We start from the raw sequence: 23,898 nt of genomic DNA on the forward strand, positions 1-23,898 counted from the left end.
TACTCATATAATTTCAAACTGGGCATACTAAAAGCGTCAAACATGTTGATAGCTTGTGCTAGAGCCAATCTGCTCAATTTAAATTAATCTCATATATTCACCAATAGCGCCAGAATTTTTTTTTTTATTTCAACAGTAATGTTCACTAGGTTTTTTTCTCCTAAATTTATTCACTTACAAACGCTCTTATCGCAGACTCAGTCATAACTATTTGAGAAATCTACGATCTATGTACTCTAGCTTGGAATAATATTATGGAGTAAATTTCGAGGGTGAATCTAGTAGCACTTGAAAATGAATCGTTTGCCATGTCAGATTGGTTAATACTCTCGTTTTAAGTATTTTTTTATCCTTTTTATCCTCTACTCTACACTGTACTACATGTATATATCTATACGTTATTCAAACTTACTTTGCATCCTCATTTTGTATTTTAAAATCTGGCATCTTTGTCTCTTGCATTAGTTTTCTTTAACCAGGAGAGAAAAGTGCATCATCGAAAAAGTAGATGCAGGTTGAAACAAGAGATAAAAATATAAAGAGGAAAAGAAAAATAAAGGCGAAGTGGAGAAAATGTTAAGGGAGAAAAAGACATAAAAATATAAGGGGATGAAAGCCGTGAGAAAAAAAAATCGAGTAAAAGAGGTCGCGCAGTTGCCATGTCGACGTCTCAGCGACAATCGAGTTTTGGTAATCCGAGTAAAGGAAAGAAATAAAGAATGATATTGCATCTATTTTTTGTTTTTTTTTTTTTTTTTATTTCTTGGATTATTTTATGTCTTTTTACGTTTTTTAACTTTAGATAAGACGAATTGAAAAAATCGAGTTGTCCTGTCAACACAATGTAATATCGTTGGATAAAATAATTTATCAACGAAATTCACATTTCTTATTTTTTTTTTTTATTAAAATAAAGTAATTCCACTTTTATCTATTTATTTTTCAATGAAAAATTTTGTTAAAATATTTTTTATGCATTAAAAATGGCAATTTTTACATTTTTAAAATAAATGACTGTAGCTCTTTGATTTAAAGAAAATTATTGAATTATTTAGTTTAGTTTGGATTGTACGTCATGGAATAAGAAATGCTGCTCAAATTTATGACGATTTTTATCAAAAATTGCTTTCGCTTGGTTGTTCACTAAAACAAAAATAAATGACTAGAAAAAATGAAAAAATCGGGAAATGAAACTAAAAAAATAAGCTTTTAGGAAAACTATATTGAAATGGGTAAAAAAAAAAAATTCTGATGCATATTGAGCCTCTAGAAGTAATTAAATTCCTCTCATTAGTTTTTATTAAAAATTAAATTTTTCAAATTATTCATATTTACTCAACAGTTTATTATTATTATTATTATTATTATATAAAACTAATACGCAGGCGCACGTAAAAGGTTATGATATTGAGCACAGTACGCGTACATTTTTAGTTTGCAATAGTGTATTGGACAAAGCGACATGTCTCGGTTTCCACTGCGCTCAGCGTCAGCAATAGTTGTGTTAGTAATAGTAGAAAAGCATACGAGCATACTACCAACAGCATCGCCCGTATAACATTGAAAAACGATAGCGATGCAACGCTATTCATCCACTAGTATCTCTTTCCTCCCATCCAACCCCTCATCTATATCCTCAGTGTAACCCTCACCGTATTTTATTACCAATACTGCAATACAGATGCACGTAAAATCGAATTCGCTGCTCAATGCCGATTATATTCTATTATCATTATTATTATTTTTTTTTCATCTGCCTTCAGTTTTCAAGTCTATCCTATTGCACATATATACATATATTCATTAGTTTATCAATAAAAAGTAGTTAAATAGAATCTATCGAGCATATGATTTTATGTTATTTTGTCACCGTCTTGTTGTATTCATTATCCATTCAAAAAATCTACTTTTTAAATATTATTTCCTGTTACCATCATTGTAATTATTAGCAGAGTGTAAAAACCAAAAATTTATGAAAAGAGAGCATTAAAGTTTTAATTGAAGTAATATCTTGCTGGTTCAAGTGGACTCAGATTCTATAGTAAGATGTGTATGTAAGAATTTCAAAAGAATGTTTACATATAAATAAAGAAACTTTGAGCTGGTTTTTTAAAATCTGTCATCCAAAACAGCAAAAAACCGTTTTTATTACTAAAACATAATTAAAAGTATTAAAAGAAATGAATTAAGTCAAATACAATAGAATTTCATACCAAAAATTTCATTATAATTACATTTTTTTTTTTTTTCTGGAAAACTCTCGTTAACAAACTTACTATTATTGTCACAATAATAATAAATATTGCCACCATTTCTGTTATTTTAATTATAATTTATAATGGACTTGTTGGCGCGGAGAAATAATTTTAGATAGTAATGAAAGTATATATTTATATATTAAAATAATATATCAATTTAATTTAATAACTCACTTTATTATTCATTGATTCGTTAACAACAATAAAATACTCAAACTTTTTCTATGTTAAAATAATAACTTGGTTCTCTAATTAAAACAGTATAAAAATTAATTAACAATAAAATCATGTAAAATTAATTAAATTTGCATGCAAATAAATAAAAAAATTTTTATTCATTGTGAAAATAATTAATTATATTTAAAATAAAGTAAAAATTATAAAAGTTGTAATTTATAATTTTATTATTTGGATAATTTACAAAAAGCGTTATATACATTTTTAATGTCTACAACTCGGTTAATTTGATAAAACAAATATATAAATAAAAATTTTTATCAAAATCAGTTCTGAAATGTAATGAAACATTCTTTATTAGCCGAAAGTGAAATTGAAAACTTGTTCGTTATCGCATCGCGCCAGAAAAAGTAAACAAAAAACATTTAGTGGTATTAAAAGAATGCTCAGAAAGCAAAGACATTTTCATGTATAATATTTAACAAACCCTATAGGAAAAAATAATAAACTGCATAGTTTCAGCTTCACATCGTCCTTTATTCTCTTGGGTCCTTTACCCATTTCTATTCTCATTCTTTACACAATTTCACCCATCGGGCTCTATAGTGGGCTATAGCCCACTTCACTCTCTACTTTCAGCGCCCACTTTGCCCCTTTTTTCAGCACATATCCTTTGTGGGATAAAATTCAACGTTAAAATATGCCAAGAACGTAAGTACGTGCGCGAGAATCTCGTTACTCCATTATCACTGGATTACCGCACCTGCAGCTTGTCCTAGATCGTACCAATCCATTGTATACAACCCTCACTACACACACATAAAACTACTCACACATGTATAACAATACATTTATAACTACAACTACATCTACAACTGCATCCTTCAGCCTTATACCCTCTACCCTTTTACAGATTTGTCTCTTCTTGTAGTGTATTATTATTCTATATAAAGCAACCTTCCTCACCTGTTATCAACACGCTGTATAAATATATATCTTTATATATATACATACATAGTTATGTACATGTATTATGTATATATTTGTACTGTATATCATCATGCCACTTTCCCAACGATTACCACTAAATTGCATACACAATTAAACCGCGGCGACAAAAGAGGATGATCAAACTCTTTAGCAGCTATGGATCGTTGTTGCGCTCAAGTGCTTGTAAAGCTTTAATAATAATAATAATATATCTTTTTTTTTTCAGATTACCTTATTTTAATATTGATTAAATATTTAAAACTTTATTGGTCAAGCAATTTACTATGAACGTTGTTTATTGGTAATATTTAATTATTAACATGATAAATATTTCAATTGGTTAAAGGTAATAAGTAAATATACGGAATTAACAGTCTGATTGATCGGAAATATAATATACTTTACCGATCATAAAATTTTATCTCGAATGGGAACGGAAATATATTTTGAAATGCAATTTATCGCTCGATAAAAAAGATCCCTCTATACTCTTTAGAGTCTGCCCAAGTTTTTCGTCATATCACAGAAGAGAGAAGGGAATTAAAAAGAAAAGTGAAAATCCGTTGGGAAGAAAAAATATATCTGAGTTCAAGGAAGACTCTTTAAGTAGAAAGCGATCGAGACTTTTATCATGGGATGTTTTGTCTTTAAAACTCGAGAATGACATCAAGAAAGTTTACGACATTTGATTGATTTCCCGAAACTTGCTATCTATCATTCTCGTTCTCATCTTTGTTTTCGTCTTCTTGATTGTTGCCATCACTATGATCGTCATCATTCTCCTCCTCTTCGTCTTCTTCTTATTCTTGTAACTCAAAAGCACTAACTCACTAGTGAACGAAATTGTATGAAAGAAATAGATCGTAGAAAAGTATGAAATTCAACGGTTGCTGCTTCTGCTCTTGCTGAACTGACAACATAATACAACAGAGATAAAAACCTGCTGAAATTTCCTTTCCTATGTTTAGAAACAGAGTAAATTGTCGTCGGAAGTTGCTCTAGGTTTTGTTTTCCTTTCAATGGCTTCGTAGACAAATATCCTATAATCACCGGAATTATTTCAAATTTCAGTGACTTTACTCAGTATAATTATTTAAAAATACTGTCCAACCATTATTTTCTACCTCAAATATTTGTCCATCCTACTGGTAATAATAAACTTAATATTATTCATGTATCATCAATCAACAAATAAATTTATCTACACTAACCATTATTCTACCAACCAGCTTACAAAAGTACCCAAAGATTTATGGACACAACTGATTAATCACATAAACACATATAACATTATTTATATGCAAATTTTAATAACTAATAAATAATTCATTATTACGATCTATATTTATTAGTCTAATACTGTACCTCGAGTTATCTTGCAATCAATTAGATTCTCTCAACACTCTTTCTCATATTATTTTTGTTTTCTATAGAAAAAAAACTCATTTTTCGAGATAAAAAATAGTAGTTATCTCGGAAAATTCCTTTAGGAAATCCATCGTCCATTATCCATTATAATCTCCAAAGAACCAACAACAAAGTAATTTTATATATAAAGTATGTAGTGAAAAGGATCGTGTGGGTTAAATTGGACATAGTGTCGTATACAGGATGAAAGAAAACGAAAAATGGTTCCAGTTGGTACACACAAGCCCGACCTAAAATGTGTGAAAGCGTAAAAGGGTTTTTTTTTTTTTTTTTTTTTTTTTTTTATAAAAACAAAAGGGAAAAAAAAGAGTCAGACTTCTCAACAAGAGTGAGGTCCAAGTGTAAGTTTCACGACCAGACATGTCGAGAGTAGACGGATATATATATAATCTAGAGTCATCTGGTTGCTGGATCCACTCATACGCGTGATACATATTAATGTATGTATATTGTATATGCAGTATGCTTATGCTCTTGCAGAGATGATGAGAATGAGGCTGAGAAGGCTGGAGTTTGGTGTAGGGAGTTTTCATAAAAGGGTTTTCATATACAGTAGAAAGTGAGTACTCTGTAGCCTGCTGTATACTTTGTGATGTACAGTCAGAGAGAGAGAGAGAGTGAGTGAGAGAGAGTGAATGAGAGAGAAAGAGATACGCGCACTCGGCATATTTTAGGTCACCTGGCACCTCTGTGCAGTTATATACCCTGTAGTGCGCGTACGCTTTTCTATACATATATGTATTTGTGTTAGAGAACTCGAGGGTCTTCTGTCATACTCTTGTGGACACGACACGCCCTTGCTCTCATCTATCGGTTAGCATCAACCAAAAGGCGTTATAATTAACCCTCCTGCTTCCTCTTTCCCCTTTCCTCTTTCCTCTCTCCTCTATACTCCTTCCGAGTTGCTGACGGTCCATCGTAACAACCAAACTCGTCAAACCTGCCAAGAGAAACAAGTCATGCATGATTTTAATTTAACTTGAATGTTATTTAATTAGTTAATGATGTGTGGTGGAATAATCTGTCTGAGGAATTTGATTTCGTTGATTAAACGGTTTAATAATGTTCAATGGAATATGGTCTGGGGCTATTTCTCCGAGACCAACCCCCGGATATTGTATTTCGTTTGGACATAAGTCTCTTTTGACGTAAATTACATGCTGCTTTTACTGAAATTATTATTTCACCGTAATGTAGCTCACATATCTTAAAATATTTTGTAAAATTCAAAGTTAATAATCTATAAAGACAAAAAGATAAAACAAACATATTATATACATAAAAGTATAACAATCGAGTTCTCTATTAGCTTGGTTACAACTTCCCTAAGTCGTTGTCGCTAACTATCTTGAGCTACTGAACATTTCCTATATCCGTTGACTGTTCATTTCCTCAGCACATCAATTCTAAAATAGAATTCAGCAGCATCTCTATGTACAATAGACCGTAGCCCCTCACAAGATATTATTCACCATCTGAAATCGATTCACCATCTAAGGATATACATACAAAACCCAACAGAGATACAACTACCTCAAGACAAAGAAAAAAAACCTAAATTTTCCTTATATATATATATATATATTTATATAATATATAATATATAATATATTGTATCTCGTAGCCGTATTTCTTTAACCAGTAGAAAGATATATGTATCTTCCTGTAACTGTTTAACTTTATACATGTAGTTATTGTTGTACATACCCTCGATGCTGGCACAAGGTACCAGGCACCGATACTGGTACTAGGTACAGTACTTAGCTTCCTATATCAGTTACTGTATATCTATCTAGCCTAGTGTAGTTTGCAGCTCGGAAAACTAAAGTCGGTGAACTTACAAGCAGCCAAAGCGCGTCACGGTAATAAAGCGATGGCGCGCCTTAAAGATGGATGGTTGGCGAAATGCCCGCGCTATCCAAACTCTAACCAGTCTTTTCTTTATCGTTTATACTCTTATTTTCTTTCTTCTTTCTTCTTTCCATTCCGTCTTCTTTTCGTCTTACTATCCCTAGCCCTGGTTTATCTTCCTCGTCTGGTCTCCACATCTTTGTGTATAGATGTGGTAAGAGAATTCCATGCGGTCGTTGGAATCCTACACTAACTCGCGTTTGACAACGACCACTGGCACAACTACCATGACTACCACTACGTTTACTACTACTGCTACTATGTGCAACCAAGCATTCACGAAGAATGTGGCTTAGCTTCATTTCTTGTTTGCGGTAAAGAGTTTGAAAGCTTTTTTACTTTTATTTTTCATTTTTTCTTCTTACTTTTAACACACTAATAAAAAAATCTTAAAATCCATTCAACTATGAGATAGATACAGCTAACCTGAATTCATACAAGCCTAGAGTAATTACCAAAAAAAAAAAAAAAAAAAAAAAAAAAAAAAAAAAAAAAAAAAAAAAACCGGTTTGCTTTTGAATGTATTTTTTTTTTTCTTAACTTTATTGAATCTAACATTTTTATTTTTATTATTATTATTACTAAAAATTTTTAAATATATTGAAAATCAGCAATTTCTATAAAAATAATAGTAATTTATTTACTAAAATGTACATTATCATCATATGTAATAATAATTAATTTTAATTAAGCTCCGCAATTTAAAATGGGTGTAAAAATAATTTTTGAGTAGACTGAAATAAACTTGAAATTTTTAGCAAGGCATAACTGTTAAAATTCTCGTAAACGGATAAAAAAATAAAATACGTTTGAAGTAAATTAAAATATTAACACTATCGTTTATCAGTTTTTAATTTTCTCATAAAACTTTAAACCATTCCATGAACATAAAAATAACTTTTACTCATTGGCAAAAATACCAAAATATTTCTCGTTAATTCTTTACCCAGCGAACACATACGAACCAAGCCCAACTTAACTAAACTAAACTAAACCATCTACATAAAAAAAAACTACTAAACAAAAACAGCTCTATAATCATAAAGAAAATAAAGTAAAACGAGCGCGTACGTGTATGCCTCTGGTATCTGTTAGCATAAAAATAACCATACACACACACACACACACACACACACACACCAGCAATGAACAAAAAAAAATAATAATAAACAACAAAGTATAAACGGTAGACAACTGCGTGATATTCAAAAGTTTTTTGCCGTCGACAAAAGAAAAAATGAAACAAAATAAAAATGAGTTTCCTTCTCTGTCTTAAAGCCACACGACCACTCCCATTTTTAGCGAGATCAGTTCGACTGGGATTAAAGAACTTTTTTTTCTGCCTCACCATTTATTTATCCATACTAACATGTAAATATACATATATGTTAATTCATATATACATCTAAATGTAAATGTAAAATGTCTATGCATATAGATATTCCCTACTCAATCAATCCCACTCTCGGTGCACTCTTCTCCATCCTCTGTTTCTTTCATCGTCGGCATATATTTCACAAGCAAGAAAAATATAGAGCACTAAAACTCCAACAGCTGGCTGGCATTAGAAAAAAATAAAAAAAAAGAAAAACAAAATGCATATCTCTATTTTCATTTTACATTTACACCTTCATTCGTTTACTCTTACTCATTTTACTATCACAAATGTACATATTTTTCTTCAACTACCACTCGATCTCTGTACGAAAAAGTCAACAGCATTCATTTATAAAAATGTATTCGTGAGTTTGCAGTGAAAGGGTTATCGGCGAAGGTGAAAACAGGCCAGATAATACGAGAATCCGAGTACTATACACATTTTATATATTCGTGTTTTCAGATACTTGATATATATTTATGTAGGTTACTAGTATTATATAAAGATTGACAGCTTTTGGTTAAAAATCCACGCTCCATATAAAAAATCATAAGCTCTATAAATTTAAATAAAGCCCTTGTACATTATTTGAATAATATTTTTTTATTTTTTGAAAGTTTTTGTCAGAGATGATATGGTGGCATGGTCTTTGGAGATCTTGATGATTAATATTTAAGTAACTAATGGATTTATGAGACCGGCGAGTATTATCAAATGGGATAAGTAATTTGTTAAGTTATTTGATGAAAGGTTTGGGATGGTAAATAAATGAATTGTGGCATATAACTGTCGAGAAGTGTACAGACTGTCGTAGTAATGTGGCCATCTACCGATCCATTAATAATCCGATTCTCAAGGGGCCGTAAGCTAAATAATATTGTCTCTCTGGCATTTATGATCACGATCACAAGCTAACCCTTAGCTCATCGAGTTGTACAAGCTAATATTATCATATCATCCATCCAGTACTCCAACCACATTGTTCATTTTTACATTTATCACATATACTAAATAATGCTGCTCTACTAACTGATTCATTACATGGAAATTAAGTTTTATCAAGATGATGATAATCTTTACTTGCCCAGAAATTAAACGGTTTTTATAAATCCTCCCATTAAAAGTAGAACTTGATTATTATTATTATTATTATTATTAAAAATTGAATTTTTTTTTTTTTAATATTGTTTAGAAATTATATTTTATCGTATGAAGTTTACAATATTGACACTGAATAAATCATATAAAATATCCAATTATAATTATTGGAGCATAAATAATTAATTAATAAGAATTATTAAAAGCTATAAAAATTAATTGACCGTCAAGTAAAACCCCCTTCTCAAAGTATTAGAGCACGTAGTCAACAAACTAATAATAATAATAATTAAATTTAAATACTGACAAGTTTTATAAAATTTAAAATATCACTCAAGTTTTTATGGCGAGCGCTTTCACTGATATCAATAACCTATGTAATAGTAATTTAGAATGATATTTATACGTATACATAGACAGTAAGGAAGATTAGTCAGTAGAGTATAAGAGAGTAGAGTAGTAACATATTATATGTAGAGGGCGGAAATACCAACGAACGTTGGATGCAGAGAATATTAAACCAATGTTATGTGCCGTAAGGATAGAACAAGGGTTAAAGGGGACAGGGGAAAGTGCGCAATGAAATGGGTGGTTAGGGGACCGTGAAAAAGGAAGAGAGTAGATGAGGAAGTAACAGCAACCAGGAGAAATCAATGTATAAAGGCATTGCCATGCGGATGCGTCGCGGCGCCGTACACTTACAAAGATACCACTCATGACAATGTTACTATTTATATATATATATATCTATATATGTATATATGTAAGGACTTTTAGGATGTAAAGTAAAACAGAGTAAGGAGGAGTATACACAAACTAGATGGATGTTTGCATATTATGTTTGTGGAGAGCTATTTACCTCATTGTCTTTTATCACGCAAGCGATGCTAATTTCAAACGGTGCTAACTTTTATATGTAATCATACTTTTAAAAGTTTACTTTATCATGAAAGCGATAAATATGTATGAATTGTTTGTAGTCATGTTTATAATTATAGTTATTATTATAATTATTGTAAATGTTACTGCTACTGTTTAAGACGTTGTTTAGAATTGAATTATTTGTAGGAACGGAAAGTTTTGATGTGTAATTTTCAACATGGGTTAGTTGATAATTTGTAATTCAACTAGATAGTCTAATGTAATGTTTAATAAATGAGATTATTAGATAAGTTAGGTAGCGATGAATTTCGTTAGTTGATATGTGCGAATATTGTTGATAGATATAGTGATGAAATGAAAGAAGAGGTAGTATGTTGAGCGATGTACATGAGCTTCAAATGTGCCTGCTGAATAACGTATCATGTACTAATTTTACAATTTAAATCAAGAAATATTTTAACAGCTGCATGAAAGTGTATATATTCCTATAGGAAACATTTTGCTAACTATAAACCGATTTGATGTCATGTCAGAAGGTTTACTGCGACCTTGTTAGTTTAAAAAAAAAAAAAAATAAAAATAAAGCAGGAAAAATTTTTTAAAAGCCGGTGATATTGCGCAACATTATCTACCCAAATGTAATAAATTAAAAAAAAATGACCCCATTAATCCTTTACAATTTAAATCCTCATAAAATGAATCTAAATCACCAGCAATAGTGATATCTACGGTATTTAAAGTTATAAAAAGAACCACGAAACTTTGACTCATATTTCTAAGTAAAAAAAAATTCCTCATTTTCACCCACTAATATTCATCTCGCAAAAAATACATAATTCGTAGTACGAAATGCAACATTAATATATAAAATATATTTCAATTGTGAGACGTATAAGCTCAAAATAATGACAATTAGAGTGAGCAACTGAAAAGCTTTGCGTTGGAGCTTTTTGAGGAATCATATCGCAGCACATTCGTGTTCTATATCGATCGTGCACTCCCGTCGGCAACCAGCCAGCCATCCAGCCATCCAGCCCAAGCGCCAGCCGCATCCCTTTCCACGCGACACACCCGACGACTCCACCCCAGGGTCACACACAACTATGCCAGACTAAATCTACGGGCTTTAAGGGAGCATGAACCCCCGTTACTATACTCTATATGGGTTATATATACATATGTACATACACCCCAGGTTTTTACCCCTCTCCAATCCTCACTCTCTCCAACGGCGACGCCGCTAAATTTTACAACTTTCAACCGATCTAACCCGCTTCTCCTTCTTTTTTATTTTCTTTCTGCTTTTACTCATTCACATTGATATATTACTCGCCTTATCCTCGCTCTACCTACATACGATAGCAAAAAAAAAAAAAAAAAAAATAAATAACTTTTAAATATACTTAATAAAGGCATAGAACCTTGGAAATAAATAATAAATAAATAAATATACTTTCAAATTTATTTTCACAAATTGCATCCACTCATATGCGAATTGATGAAAAAAAAATAAATAAATAAATAAAATAATCATTCCAACCATGTAAACATTATCCGATACTATTTTTTAAAAGTCGTGTTATTTCATGGATTTTATTTACTGTGCACGTTTCAAAAAGATAGTCTAATACATTGATTATATAAATGAATTTAATTTAAAAAATATTTTGAATTACTAAAAATAGGCAAAGTCTCCTAACAGCAAAGTCAATCAGCTTTTATCAGCTACTAAAGTCTTTGTAGACCGAAAAAAATATATAATAATTATAATGAAAAACTTGAAAATGAATTGTACGAAAATGAATAAAAATTTAATTTAAATAAAAAATACTTGAATATTTTTTTATTTAGTCAAGTATTGGTGTAACTGTTACTTTTATTGTTATTGTTACTTTTTTGTTGCAGCGCCGACGGCAATTACGAGGTAACGATAATGACCAAAGCGATACTGCATTATACCGGTAAGGTAAAGTGGAAACCGCCGGCAATTTACAAGTCTTTTTGTGAGATTAACGTCGAGTATTTTCCCTTCGACGAGCAAACCTGCTTTATGAAGTTCGGCTCGTGGACATACGACGGTTATACGGTGAGTTAATAATGCTTTATAGTTGTTTACTGTTATCTATATAAACTCCTCCCCCTCATAAACAGAAGTGTCTTTATAATTTATTACCATATACCACTCACTTAATGGTTCCATTGAAATATTTATACAAAACAAATCACTTAAAGAATTTAAAGAAAGAAAAAAAAAACAAATACAAATACAAATATTAAACATATAAATTGATAAGTAGGAGAGTAAACTGAGGGACGTCAAAAATTCAAGAGTTTTGCTCATAGACCGTAAATAATATTGTCGATACAATGTTGCCTACGATTCATCAGTTTTTATTCCATTTCTAAGCACAAGAAAAATATTCCAAGAGATTTTGTGAAAATAAAAAAATATAAAATAAGTTTAGTCTCTTCTCTCTAACCTTTCCAACTCTTTTCAGCTCCTTTTCTCATTCATGCATCTGTGTCTTGATATATAAAGAGAGCTCGCAGCGAGGGCGGATTTGTTCTTGCCAGACAAATCCGCCTGTCCGCCCGTAACCTACAGATACACTGCTGCTCCCTCTACAATACTACAATACTACAATACTACACTCTAAAGTCTAAAGGATAAATTTTACACGAAACACATTGCTCGATCTTTTTATTTTATCTCAACATCATTTTATCTCTCTACACAATGCTCAACCAGTCTTAAATAATCCATCAGAATCACATCCTAACTAAAATCTAACGAACAGAAAAAAAGTCATTCAAATTGGTTTTATCTATCTAACTATTCAGGTGGAAATCCCAATTGTTGACATTCATTTTATCACATACAGAGACATAATACACTCTTAAAATATAGAGAAAAGCTTCTTAACACTTCAAAATTTTGACAACCGATGAAAACTCGATTTTCGAAGTCGGGCTAAAAAAAAAATAACTTTGATAGTTTTTTTAAATATTCAGTTTTCCTAGCGGGAAGTTTAAAAAGAGAGAAACTCAACCAACAAGCATTTAAAAATGATGAATTTCCTCTAAGCTATGATGTATAGATTATGCATTAGCCAACAATGTAGTTACATTATTATTATTATTATTATTATTATTATTATTATTATTATTATTAATAACAATATTTATTTTGTTTTTGAATGTAAAAATAAAAATGATGTTATTTTGTATAACGATGCCGCGAACATGCATTGAAAAAAAAAAATTGCTGAAATGAGTTTTAAAATTTATTTTAATATTTTCGTAGAGAAGAAAAATTCACCGTTTGATAATAATAATTGTAAATAACATTGATTTTAAGGAGTGCTGTACCTCTCCCACCTCAACATCATTTTCTCAGTCTTGAATTCTTACTCTTGGCGAACTAAAAAATTCAAACATCTTCAGCATACAAATGAACCTTTTTTCGGGAAAGTTGGGCAAAAATAACCGCAGATGTCATTGTTATACATCACAGTAAACCTTATTGTCTATAAAACAAGTTACTTATCATACTGGGATGGTAGTTTTGTGTGTCTTTTAATGTCGTTGACATAAGAATTTGTGTTAAACTAGAAAAACTTTTTTATCTTTCTAAGGAAAATTTAAAACATTTTTTTTTTTTTTTTTTTTTTTTTTTTTTTTTTTTTCCCGAAACTGGTATCAAAACAAAAGAGCTTGTGAATACAATCGCTAAAGTTTCGAAGGTTCGAATATTCATGGGCAACATTGTAGCCTCAGTGCGGGCTATCAAAAGTGTACGAATATATTTTATATACTATATAGTAATATAAGAAGGAACGAGAAAACAGGATAGGAGAGTAACGACAACTACGAGCAAGTAGAGAGAAGGATCCTTTGTCCTCTTCAGTGAGCCTCCGCCACGAATGCATAATTGAACTCTCGATTTACTTGCATATTTCATCATTTGGAAACAGAGTTACGGGTCATCGAGGTAGGTCATGGAGTATATAGTTTTGTTATACCTCTTTTACATATATATATATATATATATTTAATAATAGTAGTGGTGGTGTGCACTAAAGAGAAAACTGTTGGCTGTTTTATTCGCTTTGTGTCAACGTCATTATACTTTGTGTACCCTTCTAATGTATTTTACTTTAAATTGTCTCGACTCCTTGCTCGTACTTACAAAAGGCTCTTACACTATATCCATATATATAAGTATATTTTTCAAAGTATATATACCGAGGTATAAGAACTTAAATTTCAAGTTTTTAAATATTTTCTAAATAAAAATATGACAAAAATTATAATTTAAACTATTAATTATTAAAATTTGTTGCTAAAAACATTAAATAGTAATAAAATACACATGGGATACCTGCAATATTTTATCTGCTGCTTTTATTAAAAATTATAAAATGTTCTTTTCTAGTGTCAATTTTTTTTTTTCTAATTCAGTAACTTTCAAATTTTTTTTATAACATTTTCATCAAAACTGTGATTGCAGTAATTTATTTTTATACACTTAAGGTAAAACTGAAATGATGACTATATATATGACACGAATAATTACTTTGTTTTATCATTATTACTGATGGTTAACATCATTACTTTTTTGCAACTTCCGAAGGATAAAAAAAGCGAAGAAGGTGATAAACTGAAAGCAGATCACAAGCTCATGAAGGATGGTTACAAACCGTCGTAACATCTAACTTATCAGTACCACAAAACTTTTTTTTTAACGTTGGCATGTCGACTTATCAAATAGCAACCTGTGTATTGGGTTCAGCAAAAAAGATAAGACGTAGAGTTTTTCAATATATTTCATTATATATATATAGATTTTTTTTTATGTGCGCAAGTACTTTTCCAGCATAATGATCGTGATACATTATCATACGTCGACTTTACTAAATGATACTTCAAGTGGTAGAGTTGAGAGTCAAGCTGTACATGGAAGAGGAAGAAACCGGGGAAGAGTTTGCAGCTGATATGATGGCAAAAGAGTGAAATCGATCGACGATCGAGTTTGGGGATGAGTTGATTCATGCAAGAAGTTATGCATTATTGTAGATGTGAATCGTTGCTGACTTTTTTCAGAGATAGACGATTATCTTGAGCTCTTGACGTTTTTTCGCGGTATGATAGTACCGAGTTCGTGTTCGGGTATTCATTTCTAAGTTTAAAAAAAAAAAAAAAAAAAAAAAAAAAAAAAAAAGAACAGCTGCGTCATGATTCAAGTAAAACGTCGGGTGGTGAAGAAAAGTAAAAACGCAAAAAGAAAAAATTATACAAGAGATATTCTCTTATTGTATAAAGTTTTAATTTTATATTATTTATTTTAATACCTCTTAGAGCATTGATCTCTGAAACTATCATCTTTTATGATAATTCAAGAACTAATGAACTATTCTATGGATGAAATCTATAATTTATTATCTCATTTAGTAAAATTACGTTCATAATAACAAATTTCAAATTATACTTAAAGTTGTTATCTGCATTTAACATTCATTAGAAACCTTCTGGAATATTATTAGTGTTCAATATAAGAATTCGAAATACCCTAACAAAAGAGTGTTTATAAGTACTTACCCTTAATTACGAGTCCAAAAATTAAAAATTGAAAACAAATTTCAATAGAGCCTCAGGTATAACTAAGGATAATCCAATCTGTTTTCTATAAAATGTACTTAATGACTATTCTGTTACGCCTCTGACACTATTAGACCCAATATAATTACCTACGTACATTAGAGTTATGCGGGTAGGAGAAATACTCTTTATCCTGTAGTTAAATATTCGGAGTCTTGTTCTAATTCAAAATTGTCATCAATGTCAGTCAGCATTTGAGTGTCTTGTTGAAAACGTCGTGACTTCTCTTAGTATTTAAAAGTAAAAAAAATTGAACATTTTCACAATGAGTGTTTGGATTGAAACTGAATTAACACAGTGTAGTGACATGTACATTAATACCACCCTCCAGTACACAATGGAATATTTGAAGGAGTCTTGTAAGCCGTTAAAAAATCTAAAACATGTTGATAGTGTTTTGAAACTAAAAGACCAACAAGTTTTGGTAAAAGGAATAAATAAAATAGGATATTGGTACCTTAAAAAAATCCTCTCAACAAGTGACGGAACTTTTCCCAATAACACTGAAGAAGGAATGAATATTTTGGAAGCAAGTTTCAAAATTTTATCAATAAAATTACAACAAAATTCGATCTTCGAAGCCATTAGGACTGGAAATTTAATTATGCTGATGTTATTGCTACCTCAAGGCTCAGATGTAAATATTGATCTTGGACCGTATGGATCGAGTCCTCTGCATGCTGCTGTTGATATAAATAATCACCAAATTGCACAATTTTTGATTGAAAGAGGCGCAGAGTTACACAGTAAGAATAATAACGGTCGGACTCTCTTGCACATCGCTGCATGGAGATCTAACTTTGATATGGTTAAACTATTGATAGACTATAAAATGAACGTTAATGCTTATGAATTATCGATGGGGACACCTTTAATGGCCGCGACTGCCAAAGATAATATTCTCGTTATGAAATTACTTCTCCTCTGTGGGGCTGACATCAACAGTACAATCAAGGAAGGAGTTGATGAAGGCATGACATCTTTACACATCGCATCTCAACTCAAAAATTGCCAAGCTTTTCTATATTTGTTGAACTACAAAGGAATAAATATTAACGCGGTTACGAAGAATAATGAGACAGCTCTTCATACTGCTGTGAAAAGTTATTTCCGAAATCCAACGATTATCATAAGTTTGTTGAATGCTGGGGTTGATATTAATGTACTTAATCGCGATGGAAAACTAGCAATAAATTGTGATAACAGAGTTAGTTCTTACAAAACAATTAGGTTGATAAAACGACATATTGTGAAATTAGTGGAAGCTGGGTGTTTTTATATTTGTGAAAAAAATATTCAAGCTACTTTGGACCGAGAATTTGATAATGTGCGAGTTAAGTGCAGACAAGAATTAGAATTTATGAAAGTTCTCAAACTGGGCAGCACTAATATAACTTTTTATATGCTTCTGTACCAAGATATTGATCAATTAACGATTGATTTAAGATTTTGTAACGAAATTAAAAATTTACTTTACTCAAGATTCTTGTGGCACAGTTTTCCCATGTATCAGGGTATTCTTGAAATCCGCTTGTGGAAAATCCATATGACGAATGAATCATTAAAATTCAACGAAATAATGTCCCGAAATTATTCTGTTATTTAGACAAAATGACAATTTAGAAAAATATACATATTGTACATACGTTAAAAATAAAATTGTTATATTGACATTTCTGCTGTAATATAAATTACTTTAAAAGTGCATCAAGATTATAAAAGTTTTTAAAATAACATTTCATTATTGACAATCTGTATATACCAACTAAAAATTTAAAATAATCTCAACAAATTTTATATTATTGACGATGTAAAAGAAAATGTAAAAATAAAATGGGTTGTATACTGAAAATAAAAATTTTTTAAACTATCTGATAGTTTTTTTTTTAATATTTTATAAATCCTAAGCCTCTTATCCCTTAATTCATTCCACTATTAGTATCTACAAGTACAAACATTTTTTAATTACTTTCAAAATAATAATTAATATAACTATCACAAATTGTAGACAAAAAAGTATCCTATGCATTAATATCGCGTTACTAAAACCAAAAGGGCGTATCTCAAAATATACGCCCTTTTGGTTCTGCAGAACCAAAAGGGCGTATAAAATTTTTTTTTTTGCTCCAATCAATGTAAAAATATTGAAAACATTAAAATCTATGGAAAAAACGAAAAAAAAAATTTTTTTGTTTTATGCCCTTTTGGTTTTAAGCAAAAATTTTTTTAGTCATAAGGGCGTATCCTATTTTTTCGGTTTATTATTAATTATAGGTCAGAGTAAGAAAAAAAATTACAGGGGTAATAAAAATTATCACTCCACAACTTAATTTATCTGAACAAATATTTATTTGAATAAAAAACCAAATTTCTTTATTTAATTTTGATCGAATCTTAAGTTTGTCACAATTTTTTTAATTCAACAATTAATGTAAAAAATATGTATAATTCGGGAACGAAAAAATTCTAAATTCTATGAGTGCTGTGAAATTTAATTTAATCAAATTAAAAAAATGCACATTTAGATTGTTCAATTTTTCAAAGGTGCATTTTTTCATTTTTCAATCAAAGTTTCATTTTCTGTTTCCTGTTTTTTTTTTTTTCTTTTTATTTTCAAAAATCAATTACCGTTGTTCTTGAGAATTGTTATGGTTCTAGAATACCAATATATCAAAGCAAGTTTAATGACCTAAATCATTTTTGTGCATCAGGCACCGTCCCACAAAAATATTATCAATATTATTAAAGATTAATTTTCAGCGATGGTAATAGTTTATAAATTTTTTTATTATTGTCAAGTTATGTTCTAAAAAAAATTAAAAAAATTTTTTTCATACTCTTAGCTACAGATGATCCTGAAGATGGAGATGGTATAGGACTAATACCCTGATGAATTTATTTTTTCTCTATTTTTTATTTGTTTTTTCACTTAAATAAATATTTGTTCATATAAATTAAATTGTGGAGTGATAATTTTTATTACGCTGGCAATTTTTTTTCTTACTCTTACCTATAATTGACAATAAATCGAAAAAACAGGATACGCCCTTATGATTTTAAAAAAATTTTTTCTTAAAACCAAAAAGGCGTAAAACAAAAAAAAAATTTCTTTCGTTTTTTCAATAGATTCTAATATTGTCAACATTTTTACATTGATTGAAGCAAAAAAGTTTTTTTATACGCCCTTTTGGTTCTGCAGAACCAAAAGGGCGTATATTTTGAGATACGCCCTTATGGTTTTAGTACCGCGATATTCCACTTAATTGCATTTTATTATCAAACGCACCATTATCTTGCAAATACTTGAATTAATTTCACCTTCTCAAATTTAAATCACTAATAGTATAGCTGCAATAATAAAGTCTAATTATGATTCAGTGCGCTTACGAGCTATATTACTACCATTATTAATTGTAAGAGATAGTTAATTCCGGAAAATTTCATACAAATACTGTCCCAAAAAAAAAAATTATTAAAATTATTATTATCTTTTTTTTCATGTTCTCAAAAAAAAAAAAAAAAAAAAAAAAAAAAAAAAAAAAACATTCTGTTGATAATTGTGGAATTTGTGTTTTTTGTATTTCAGGTGGATCTGCGTCACTTGAGCCAAACAGAAGACTCAAATGAAATAGACGTAGGAATCGACTTGGCCGATTATTACATCTCCGTCGAGTGGGACATATTAAAAGTGCTTGCAAAGAGAAATGAAAAATTTTACAGTTGCTGTGAGGAGCCCTATCCCGACATAATATTTTACATAACTTTACGCCGTAAAACATTATTCTACACAGTAAATTTAATAATACCATGCGTGGGTATATCATTTTTATCAGTGCTGGTGTTTTATCTGCCAAGCCATAGTGGTGAAAAAGTATCATTGTCAATTTCAATATTACTATCATTAACAGTATTCTTTTTATTGCTTGCCGAAATAATCCCTCCTACATCAATAACGGTACCGCTTTTAGGTAAATATTTATTATTTACTATGGTGTTGGTGACATTATCGGTGGTGGTGACAATAGCCGTTTTAAATGTTAATTTTCGTTCTCCGGTAACACATCGTATGGCTAAATGGGTTCGTGTTGTATTTATTCAAGTATTACCTAAATTTTTGTGCATCGAAAGACCAAATAAGGACAACGATGATGATAATGATAATAATGATAATGATAATAATAATGATGACGATGAGGACGAGGATGACGACGACAAGGCGCCCGAGCTCATACTCACCGATGTGTTCCCAAATGTTAATGAGACTGACAAGTATGAGTTGCCCTATGGCGGTAAAAGGTATAGTGAGGATTATGAAATAACAGATTTACCTGGTTTACCAGTAACAATACCACCAGTACCAGTTCCACCATCAGTTACAACAATACCTAATTCGAGGTACGGTGATTTACCCATTCCTGTTGTGGCACCACGTTTTGATGAATCTGCATTGCCACCTCTACCATTACCGGGTGGTGGCGATGATGAACTATTTGTACCCGCCAGTCCGGGTTACGTTCATGAAGATGCTAGTCCGACGTTTGAGAGGCCACTTGCACGGGAAATCGAGAAAACCATTGAAGACGCACGTTTTATTGCTCAACACGCCAAGAACAAGGATAAGTTCGAAAGCGTAAGTATATTTTTTTTATTGAGACTCAATTATTCAGTAGTAGAAAAAAAAAATTTATCCACTATTACCGATTTCACAGTCGACTGTTTATAGCTTTATAATTTCAAGACTTTGTCAGCATTCACTTGCTGACAAATCACAGCCACCAATTATTCACAAGAGTTATTACAGATACACAAGACAAAGCCCTCTTGACAGAAAGTGACGTAGGCTTCTCAAAGCCTTTGCACGTATTATTAGACCAATTATAATCCTTTGTGATTATGTATGTGAATTTGTGTTCCAGTTGTGACGATGCTTCAGACGATGTTATAGTTTGTAATAGTTTATCTCTGACTCTGGCAGTTTATGGCAGTCTATATATCTTTGCATATATATGGAAATTGTCAGCTTAAAACGTCTTGTACTGAAGGTTAAAGTTAAAGAGCATCAATCTTTTGAGAATATACTGCTTGACAGGTTCTTTGATAACGATAACCTTTATGTTATAAGCTAATAGCTAATATATAATATCCCCGCTGAATGCATTGCTCTAAAATAGAAAAAGCATTCTTATAATAGATGATTAATGATCAAAGATCCATTGATGCACATTTGATAAGCTCGAAAGTTTTCTCGTAAATTAACAACTTTAGCGACTGGAAATCCCATATTTCGTTTAAATCGTTCCTCATAATTGTTTCTAACAAATTTTTATTAAATTTCCATAGAACACACTTTATTTTATACAAATTCATTATTATTATTGTTATTATTATTTTTTTTTATATGAAAATTTTCGCTCACAAATTTAACCGTGGATTTATGCTTGGCTGATTCCAATTGGCTTTCAGCCTAGATCAAATTCAATGCATTCATTGCCGTCTACCGGCAATAGCAGTAGGTATTAGTTTACGGTTCACTAACGATTTTTACTTCTATACTTGTACTCTATTCATTCTACTTGATATATACAATGTTTTTGTTATATTCTTTTTTAAATTAACGTCCTCTCTTTAACAAAAACTAATTGCTCTTAATTGTTGTGGTATTATGAGAAAAGAAATAAGTGACTACTTAATCAATTTCGAAAAAAGTTAGAGATGAAAAATTTCGTAAAATTTAAAAAAATGAAATTTTCATCTCTCATTTATATAAAATATGATATTGCATACGAATAAAATATTACCTCGAGAATAAATTTAAAAAAGATATGCTATTCATTTTTTCGATTTACCGAAAGTGTCGTTGGATCAGAGAAGTGACTGAGAGCTTTACGGAAGCAGTATTCGTTTTATCTATTCCCTGAACGGGGCTCTCTGTTGGTTGGTGTTCCTGGTAGTACTGGAATAATGTAATACAGTATAGGAATAAATTGCCGTGGACGAAGTATATAAAAATGTATATGTATATAAAATAGATAAGTGTATGCAAAAGCGAAATATCGGTAGTGGTGGAGAAGCAGAAGAAGTAACGCACTGCGGCAAGGCAACACTTTACCAGGTTGCCAAGTAAACTCATCTTTGAAAGTATCATGTCATACGCGAATACTTATTCTGTGTACTTGTTCTTCTATACTTTATATATAGTTGTTGTTGTTGTTGTTGTTGTTGTTATTGTTGTTGTTATATAGTATCATATTATTACTTAGACAGTGTAGAGAACGGCTATTTGCATTTTGCCAACTTGGTGAATGCATCTTTTGGTTCGCTTTAGACATTGGGATTAAATGTTTCGTGTATAAGTTTCTTCTCTATATACATATATATATATAATTTGCATTGTCTTTGGTAGATCTTGTTTTCACATTGAAATGCACGTGATAGTATTTGCAGCAAGGTTAGTTGGCCTTAAGGCAAACTTGTAATTTGGCCTCAGAGCTGGCGCTCATAGAGAGTTAGCTAACATCTGTGGGAAGCTAGGGAGGCCACGGGGAAAAATAGTTCCAGTAGAAGAAAAAAAAATAAAATGAAGAATGAGAAAATTTAGTTGAGTTGGAAATGGCGATCCTAGATAACATCTCCAAGTTAAGTCTAAGATGTCTCGGATTAAGTTTCTTCGAGTCTCGGAGCCTTCAGAAGCTGGAGGCTGCTCGGGATTGTATAGGACTGTATAGTACAGTTGGGTTGCTGGAGTAAGTTCTTGGCAAAGACCGAATTAGATTTGTGAAATAGATTTTGTTTAGTTTTTTTTTTTTTTTTTTTTTTTTTCACTAAATTTTATTTTACAAACTCGTGCTTCTCTATGCTTATTTTTTACGACGAAATTTAATTTATGTTAAAAGAAAATGGGATAAAGTGGTCAGAAAAAATTTTTTTACCCACCTCGACTTTATTTTTAATGCGAAAATGTTAAATTATGGGAAATCAAAAAATTAATATGTATTTTTGTTTTTTTCAGGTGGAAGAAGACTGGAAGTACGTAGCAATGGTTCTTGACAGAATTTTCCTCTGGATATTTACGATTGCTTGTGTTATCGGTACGGGACTCATAATCCTACGGGCCCCGAGCCTGTACGACGAGACCAAACCGATTGACATTATTTATAGCAAAATCGCCCAGAGGAAGATGATGCTGAAGAACATGGGTCCTGAGGAGGACGACTAGTCGACGATAACACCCGGCCACAGTGCCGTGGTTTTTATAATTATTGAATTAATATTATTAATAATTAATAAATTTAAATAATAATGAAATCACACTCGTGCCTCGTGGTCAAGTATTAACTGTGGTACCACACACATAAACATCCATTTAACGAAAAAAATTAATAAAAAAAATATTGAAATAATAACACACGTTACTATACCCACTCTTATAAATTCTTGCACGCAGGCACGAGGCAGTGTCGTCGTCGACTGTCGTCACTCCTTGTGCACCAAAGTTCACGTATCGAGATTCAACGGTTCTTACATAATTCAACAGACATAATCTCGAACCAGTTTCATCATTAATTTTATAACTATTATTACTACTGCTGAAAAATCGCCAAATAACAGTTTTAAAAATTATACTAAAAAAGAAGACAATTAATAATAATAATTTATAATTATAATACAATGGTGAGTCGTGAAAATCGTGAACAGACACTTGGAGAACGGCACGTTCGCGTGATAAATCACGAACGAAAATAATTAAAAAAAAAAAAACGACTGCGTCGTTGCCGTCCATTGTTCTTTAATAAAAAAAAAAAAATAATAAAAAATATAAAATAAATAAATGATAATCATAATCACGTTAATTGATTGATGATTATTGAATTCTGATGATTCGAAAGACTTGGGGCGACGACGGCGGTGGTAATAAAGAAAGTGCCAATTATCCAAATAATAAATAATAAAAATAAAAAATGATAAGTATGCCGTATTTTTGTAAAACCAGGTTTCATACGTAAAGGCTAGAGCCACCGCGACGAGCGATTTTGTCGGGAGACTTGCCGAACTGCCGCATTTTATAATTGAATGAGTTATCTTAAACAAATATGTAATATTAGTAATAAATAATAAGTT

General features: G+C 30.8%; 1 protein-coding gene across 2 annotated transcripts in view; it reads left to right on the forward strand.

Moving 5' to 3' along the window:
* The window catches only part of LOC103575281 (acetylcholine receptor subunit alpha-like 1), a 47,778-nt gene extending 24,284 nt beyond the window's left edge, over positions 1–23,494 (forward strand). For both annotated transcript variants that reach the window (XM_008555007.3, XM_053739656.1), the window contains exons 4-6: positions 12,028–12,208; positions 19,367–20,410; positions 22,790–23,494. In XM_008555007.3, coding sequence (XP_008553229.2) covers positions 12,028–12,208; positions 19,367–20,410; positions 22,790–22,996 — 1,432 coding nt within the window. In that variant the 3' untranslated portion in view covers positions 22,997–23,494. The remainder of the gene's footprint in view (positions 1–12,027; positions 12,209–19,366; positions 20,411–22,789) is intronic.
* Positions 23,495–23,898: the final 404 nt, after the last annotated feature.

Source organism: Microplitis demolitor, chromosome 5, assembly GCF_026212275.2.
Source record: "Microplitis demolitor isolate Queensland-Clemson2020A chromosome 5, iyMicDemo2.1a, whole genome shotgun sequence".
Taxonomy (NCBI): Eukaryota; Metazoa; Arthropoda; class Insecta; order Hymenoptera; family Braconidae; genus Microplitis; species Microplitis demolitor.